At 42.4% G+C, this 8,269-nt stretch overlaps 1 protein-coding gene across 11 annotated transcripts in view; it reads right to left on the minus strand.

The window, feature by feature from the left end:
* LOC101723550 (mitochondrial inner membrane m-AAA protease component AFG3L1) overlaps positions 1-8,188 on the minus strand; it is a 39,843-nt gene extending 31,655 nt beyond the window's left edge. For 4 of the 11 annotated variants that reach the window (XM_087192388.1, XM_087192404.1, XM_087192350.1 and 1 more), the window contains exons 1-2: positions 7,899-8,188; positions 4,153-4,231 (exon numbers count right to left, since the gene is read on the minus strand). In XM_087192388.1, coding sequence (XP_087048514.1) covers positions 4,153-4,231; positions 7,899-8,036 — 217 coding nt within the window. In that variant the 5' untranslated portion in view covers positions 8,037-8,188. Of the gene's footprint in view, positions 1-4,152; positions 4,232-6,909; positions 7,325-7,392; positions 7,823-7,898 lie in introns of those variants that run through there. The other 7 variants (XM_087192473.1, XM_087192432.1, XM_087192603.1 and 4 more) reach the window with 5 other exon arrangements.
* Between the last annotated feature and the right edge of the window lie 81 nt (positions 8,189-8,269).

Consider the following 8,269-nt stretch of genomic DNA (forward strand, 5'->3'; position numbering starts at 1 on the left):
AAAAAAAAAAAAAAAGATACTGACAAAACAGGATGCACTAAATCATTAAGAGGGTTATACAACATAACCAAGTTGGATTCATCTCAGGGATGCAGAGATGGTTCAACATATGCAAATCAATAAATGTAATACACTTTATTAACAGAGCCAAGGACAAAAAACATATGATCCTCCCAATAGATGCAAAAAAAGTGTCTGACAAGGTCCAACATCCAATCGTGATAAAAGCCCTACAGAAAATTGGTATAGATGGTTTTTATCTCAATCTGATAAAAGCTATCTATGACAAACCAAAAGCCAGCATCATACTAAATGGATAAAAACTGAAAGCATTCACTGTAAAATCAGGAACAACCACATGCCTGTAATCCCAGCACTTGGGAGGCAAAAGCAGGAGGATCACCCAGCCTGGGTTACACTGTGAGTTCAGGGCCAGCCTGAACTACAAAGAGACTCTGTCTCAAAAAAACAAAACAAAACAACACACAAAGTAAATAAAATCAGGAACAAGACAAGGATGTCCACTGTCGCTACTCTTGTTCAATATAGTTCTAGAAACACTAGCCAGAGCAATTAGACAGGAGAAAGAAATAAAAGGAATAAGGATAGGAAAGGAAGAAGTTAAATTATCATTATTTGTGAATGACATGATACTCTACAAAGACACTTCAAACCCCACCAAAAGACTTCTAGATTTTTTTTTTTTGTACTGGGAATTGAACTCAGGACCTTGTGCTTCCCAGGCAGGCACGGCCCTAAGACTTCTAGATTTCATAACCAAATTCAGTAGCGTAGCTGGATACAAAGTCAACACTCAAATCAATAGCCTTCCCATACATAAATAACAAATACACTGAGAGGGAAATTAGAGAAACAACCCCTTCACAATAGCATCCAAAACAATTAAATACCTAGGAATCAATCTAACGAAGGAAGTAAAAGACCTCTACATTGAAAACTACAGTACTCTGAAAAAGGAGACTGAAGATATCAGAAAATGGAACGATATCCCTCGTTCTTGGATAGGAAGAGCCAATATAGTGAAAATGACCACACTTCCAAAATTGTTACAGATTTAATGCAATTCCAATCAAAATTCCAACAGCATATCTCACAGAATTAGAAAAAACAATCCTAAATTTCATTTGGAACCAGAAGAGACCTAGAATAGCAAAGGCAATTCTGGGCAACAAAGGCAAGGCAGGGGGTATCACAATCTCTGACCTGAAATTATACTACAAAGCTACTGTGATAAAAACAGCATGGTACTGGCAAAAATAACAGACCCTAGGATCAATGCAACAGACCAGAAGATGCAGAAACAACTCCAGACATACTCAACTATCTAATCTTTGACAAAGGAGCCAAACATCCTCACTGGAAGAAAGACGGCCTCTTTAATAAATGCCACTGGAAAAACTGGCTTTCAACATGCCAAAGATCGAAACTAGAGCCATATCTTTCACCAGCCACTAACCAAAAATCAAAATGGATCAAAGAGCTAAATACTAAAGCAGAAACACTAAATCTGCTGGAAAAGAGAATAGGCAGAAACTTGAGGCCATAGGAGACTTCATTAACAAAACCCAGACCCCACAGGAAATGCTACAAAGAATCAACAACTGGGACCTCATCTTATTAAAAAGCTTTTGCACAGCAAAAGAAACCACCAACAGAGTGAAGAGACAACCCACAGGGTGGACAAAAATTTTTACTAGTTACTCAGATAAAGGAGTGTTATCTAGAATACATAAAGAACTCAAAAACATCAGAACCCCCCCAAATTTAAAGACCCAATGCAAAAAAAAAAAAAAAAAGACAAAAAATTATGATGTTAAAAAAAAAGACCTGGCCGGAGATTTAGCTCAGTGGTTTCACCTGCTGCGCAACCGCAAGGACCAGAGTTCAATTCCAGGTACCAAAAAAAAAAAAAAAAAAAAAAAAGACCCAATGTAAAAATGGGCATCTGAAATGAAAATACACTTCTCCTGGCACAGCACCTGCCTGGCAAGCACAAGGCCCTGAGTTCCATTCCTGGTACAAAAAAAAAAAAAAAAAAGACATTTCTCAGATGAAGAATTAGAAACAGTAATATATGAAAAAAATATTTTCAACATCACTTATCATTCAGAAATGCAAATTAAAACAATGCTGAGATTCCATTTCACTCCAAGAAGAATGGCTATCAAGAAATTAACCATTAAAAAAAAAGAAAAAAAAGAAATCAACCAATATCAAATGCTGGAGGGGCTGTGGGGAAAAAGGAACCCTTCTCCACCGATGGTGGGAATGTAGACTGGTACAACCACTGTGGAAATCAGTGTGGAGATTTCTCAAAAAATTAAAACCAGAGGTTCCATTTGACCCAGCTATTCCTCTTCTTGGTATCTTCTGGAAAGAATTAAAAGCATCATACCACAGCAATATATGCACACCCATGTTTATAGCAGCACAGTGTGTAATAGCTAAATCTTGGAAACAGCTCAAATGGCCATCAACCAATGATTAAAGAAAAAAAGATGTGGTTTTGTATACAGTGGAGTAATACTCTGCCATAAAAAAGGATGAGATTCAGATATTTATAGCTAAATGGATGGACCTTGAGACCATACTCCTAAGTGAAATACATCAGACACACATGTTTAAATACGGCATTGTTAAGGCTGGGATGTAGCTCAGTGGTGCCATGCCTGCCTGGTAAGTGCAAAGTGCTGAGTTTGATCCCAAGGGAAAGGGGAGGGGGAGGGGAGGAGGGGAAGGGGAAGGAAAGATCCCTGGTACAAAGGAAAGAAAGGCTGACCGACTGACCACACTGTTTCTCTGGTGTGAGAAACTGAAAGTGGAAATAAGGACTAGAATGTGTAATAGATTTTGGGAAAGGGGAAGAAAATGTTCAAATGAGAAGGGGAACAAGGGAGGAGGGAGGGAGAAAAGAAGAAAGGGAGAAGAAAAAAACGTGAAAATAGAAGGGAAAAATGGAAACAAAGCTTTTGTACGTAAGAGGGGAAGGGGCTCAAGGGAGGGGGGAATGGGAATAAAGCGGCAGGATGTACCATGTACAGATACAAATTCCCAACCGGGGATTTAGCTCAGAGGTTTCGCCACCTGCTGCGCAAGTGCAAGGACCCTAGTTCAATCCCTGGTAGCAAACAAAACAAAAAAACAAAAAAACAGCAACAAATACCAAAACAACAACAACAAAAGTGTAGTCAAAGACTTTTTGGGCTGGGGATTTAGCTCAGTGGTTTCGCTGCCTGCTGTGCAAGTGGAAGGATGCAAGTTTGATCCCCGGTACCAAAAAAAAAAAAAAAAAAGTGTAGTCAGATACAAATTCCCTATGAGTGCTATCATTATGAATGCCTAAAATGTACCAATAAATGCATTTTTTTTTTGGTACCGGAGATCGAACTCGGGACCTTGCGCTTGCGAGGCAGGCGCCAGAACCACTGAGCTAAATCTCCGGCCCTGTATTGCTATTTTAAAAAAAACAAAACAAAGCAGAATACAAAGAAAAGTCAGTTATCTTTCCTTTCCTCTTGACACAATCAACAAGCAACCCCAGGGGCTGGGGATTTAGCTCAGTGGTTTCGCCGCCTGCTGCGCAAGCACAAGGACCCAAGTTCAATCCCCGGTACCAAAAAAAAAAAAAAAAACAAGCAACCCCAGGTCCCAATATTGGGATAAGGGCTGAGGAGTGTCTTCTACTACGTGGAGACACAGTTCTCCAGGTAGTTCTGTAAGCACTGTCCCTACACACAGAGTAGTAGGCTCAGTCCCATGGCCTATGCTGAAGGGCTTCATTCAAACGGACAATTGTTCTCCAAGCTAACTACAGTCTGCACATTATCTCTGTTTTACTTTTCAAACATGACGCTTGGCTGGTCCTTAGAATCAGATATACAGAAACAAAGGTTTGCTCCCCTATTTTCCAAAAGACTCACTAGCCATTTTCCTTCTGAAAGTGTATCTCTCGTCAGCCTCAGTGAGAGATCAAAATGGTAAAAGGATGGCAAGTGTGCTATAGTTTAGCACAATAGGAAAACTAGAAAAAAGGGTCATCCTATATGTCATGTGGCTTGTCCACTGGTTATCACTATGGGAAACACTCCAAGGAGGCTATGCTGCTAACGACAGTGGAGAGAAGACAGGTACCTTTGGGTGGTTTTGAACACAGCCGTTGGGAAAATGACGTCAGTCTCCCCTGCAGAGCCAGTTGCTGAAAGTAGACTCCCTGGAGGCACCGAAGTAGGAGAAAGGATTAGTGGATGAGCTCCTTCTGCAATATAACCAACATTTTCTACCAGTGCCCACAACAAACTGGAAGGGATAGACTGTGGGCTAGGTTGTAAACACTGCCCTTATTCATCTGCTTAAATATTCCATTAAAAATATGGTTCAAACAAGATAAACAGGAACTAAATTCACTGCAGAAATGCATGAAGAATTTTTTTTTTTTTGGTATCGGGGATCGAACTTGGGTCCTCGCGCTTGCACAGCAGGCGGTGAAACCACTGAGCTAAATCCCCAACCCTGCATGAAGAATGTTTATAGCAAGCCAAAAACAAAATCCACCTAAAAACTAACCATTTCTTGCCTGAGGTCCTAACTATAAACCAAAATACAAGTTTTAAAAGCAAATATAGGCCGAGGATTTGGCTCAGTGGTTCCAGCACCTGTCTTGCAAGAGCAAGGTCCAGAATTCGATCCCCAGTACAAAAAACAAACAAATAAACAAACATGGTTCCTAGACTAAAATCTCATATAATTAAAATATTGAGGCCTAGGATGTAGCTCAGGGGTAGAGCACTTGCCTAGCACACTCAAGGCCAGGTTCAATCCCCAGCACCACAAAAATCAAATACTAAAAGAGTCTATGGGGCCGGGGATTTAGCCCAGTGGTTTCGCCACCTGCTGCGCAAGCACAAGGACCCAAGTTCAATGCCCGGTACCAAAAAAAAAAAAAAAAAAAAAAAAAAGATACTATGATTCACATTTGATCAGGTAAGAAGTTTATGCCTTTAAGCCAAGAAAACAATTTTCTAGACCATTCCTGTATCTCTTCAGTCCTCAAGGAGAAAAACATCAATTTTGGGGGTGGTTTTTTTTTTTTGGCACTGGGAATCAAACTCAGGACTTTGCGCTTGCCAGGCAGGTGGTGGCACCACTGAGCTAAATCCCCAGCTCTTTGGTTTTTGTTTTTAAAATGAGGTCTCATTATATGGTTCAGGCTGGCCTTGAACTCTAGATGATTCTCTTGCCTCAACCTCCTGAGTACTGGGATTACACATGTGCTACCATCCCCAGCAAAAATAACCAGCTTTTTACCATAAACAGATAACTTTACTTACCACATGATTGAGGATACAACTAAAAACAGTTTTGATTTTTCACTATTTAGGGTCAAAAGCCATTACAGGGCCAGGGATTTAGCTCAGTGGTTCCAGCACCTGCCTCACAAGTGCAAGGACCCAAGTTCGATCCCCAGTACCAAAAAAAAAAAGTCATTACAACCAAATTTACAATAGTAAAGTGGCAGCATTTTTTAAAAGTCTAAGCACTTTTTTATTTTTTTTCTAAGCACTTTCAATAATTCAATATTAATTGTACTAAGAAAATCCCAAAGTAACCAAAGAATATGGATTGTCTCCATGATTTTATTATGATCAACTGGACCTGCAGGTAATAACACCTGTGTTATTTCAGCTTGTGAACATTAAGCATGAGGCAGACTCTGTAGGCTATTACCCCAACATAAATCCATCTCCTAATTACTACTAATTAACTAAATTATTCCAATATCCTCATCAAAGGACACAGTGGACTAAAAAGTAAGGTAAGCCATAACATGTTAAAATCAGGGGATGAGCTGGGTGTGGTGGTGCACACCTGTAATCCCAGCAATTGGGAGGCTGAGGTAGGAGGATTCCTGTGAGTTTGAGGCCAGTTTGGGCTACACAGTGAGTTCGAGGCCAGCTCAAACTACACAGTGAGACCCTGTCTCAAAAAAAAAAAAAAATCAGGTGTTGAGCCAAGCATGGTGGCATATGCCTGTAATCCCAGCACTCAGGAGGCTGAGGCAGAAGGATCACAGTGAGTTTGAGGCCAGCCTGCACTATATAGCAAGACCCTGCCTCAAAAAACTAAGCCAGGCATGGTGTTCCACACCTGTAATTCCAGCACTTGGAAGACAGAGGCAGGAGGACTGCTGGAGGTTGGAGATCAGCCTGGACTACATACTCAAGGCTAGCCTGAACTACATAGCAAGGCAAGAGAGAGGGAAAGAGGGAGACACTAAATAAAATAAATCAAGAGAATACAAACTCAGAAAGGAAATGCTGGCAGCAATGGTGATGACACCACACCACCAAACATAAAGGTTGTAAGGTGAACAAGGACTTCTGAATTGTGACTTAATCTACCAGTTGCAATTTGTTATTGCCAGTGGGACAGTACCTGACCAAGACCTTATGACCTTATGTAGCTCAGTGATCCCTGGTTCAATCCCCAGGACCACAAAATAAAAACACTGAAGTCCACAACAGTTCAGTGATCCACGAGACACCTGTGATATATTAACCTGTACATATTAACTACTTCACTTACCTTTAACATGTTAATAACCACAACAGCCCTCTGTGATACTGAGATGCAATATGCACGCAAGACTCTGCTTTCACTCAATACCGTAAATACTAACACACATTTTCCAAAATGAATAGGAGAAAATTTATTCCTGAGGATATGAAACAAACTTATGGAATCTCTTCCTATTTCACTCTGGTCTGAAAATCTACGTGTGTCATGGCAAAATTTAATGTGATTGTTGTCCAATGGAAACTAAAGCAACCTTTAAAAATGGAATATTCCATGCTTTTTCCTTTCCACAAATAAGGTTAAGGCAATACCTACCTACTGGGTTGCATCAAGCTCTCAAGCGTTAGCTGTTGATAGGGAAAAGTTTTAAAGTTAGTAGATTAGCTATTAAAGTAGTTGTGGAAGCAAAATAGATAATGTATCCCTTTAAACACTTTCCTTAGCCCCTTGCTTTTGTTGTTTAAAATGAAGGTTTTTTAGCTCCTTTGATCTGTAGCTCCACTATAGATAACACCCTACCTCTGAAGAACAAAGTGGGAATCCTAGAAAAAACTTGATATATGTGCCTTAACTGTCATGTTTAGGTCTGTAATCAGTGACAGAAACCAAACCACCTGTGTCTAACCATTAAACAGGAATGGAACTTTAGTTACTTAACAAAGACCATTAGGGATGAAATAATGACTAACGAAAGTATAAAAGGTGATGGACAAAGAACGCGGGGGGGGGGGGGGGGCAGACCAGACCAGTTTTCTGGCGGTCCTGCCTGCTTGCAAGTAAAGCCTTTTGTTATTTTACCCAAATTCTGTGTCTCCGTGCATTTCTTTCCGCGAATCCGAGAAACACTGTCACCAAAGCATTACACCTGGGTTCAACTAATGTTCGCTCAATAAAGCACAACCAAACCGTATACAAAAGTCTTTCTCGTCCACTACCAAATCTGGCTGTAAGAGCAACTTTGGTAAAGCAGAGATGTTATTGCCACAGGGCCCTGGAGGAACGCAGCGTTCGAAGTCGGAACAAGACACCAAAGCAAATTCCTCACGCCGGGCACTGGAGAGCAGAGCAACGAGGATAAACGTCCTACTCAGTTTTGGAGAATGCGAAGAGGGACCGCGGAGCGGTAAGTGGGAAGGTGCCGTGGCTACAGGGCGCGAACCGCCCCCGCGGGACTCGGTCGGAACGCAGGTCCTCCAACAGAAAGCGACCTCCATTGCCCTCACCCTGCGGCGCAGACTGATTGCGTCACAACGGCAACGCGTACAGCCCCGCCCAGAACCAGAGAGCAGTGCCTCCCTGCTTACCTGCCGGGCGGCCCTGACGACCCTCACACCGGTTCCGGGTGCCCTGCCGCCTCCTGGACCGCCGCCGCAGCGCCACAGCACGGCGAGCGGCCCAACCACCTTCCGACTGCCCGCCACGATCACCAGACGATGAGACATCACCTGACCTCGCGGCGCCCAGGCGCGCCCGCACAGCACCTCGCAACCGCTTCAGGGCACAACGCGCCACGCCCTGGCCACCTAGGCAGGAGCGGCCGGATTTTTGTGCATGCGCAGTGGGCCAGCGGCGAAGGCTGGGGCCCTCTCCCTAGCTGTCCACTTCATCGCCTGTTTAAGGGTCTGGATGGGAGCATTGCCCTACGCTGTCTAGAAAGTTGAGCGCAAAAACTCGA

This window comes from Heterocephalus glaber, unplaced genomic scaffold, assembly GCF_053883595.1.
Source record: "Heterocephalus glaber isolate CG9 unplaced genomic scaffold, H.glaber_assembly_v1.0 deba00000071, whole genome shotgun sequence".
Classification (NCBI taxonomy): Eukaryota; Metazoa; Chordata; class Mammalia; order Rodentia; family Bathyergidae; genus Heterocephalus; species Heterocephalus glaber.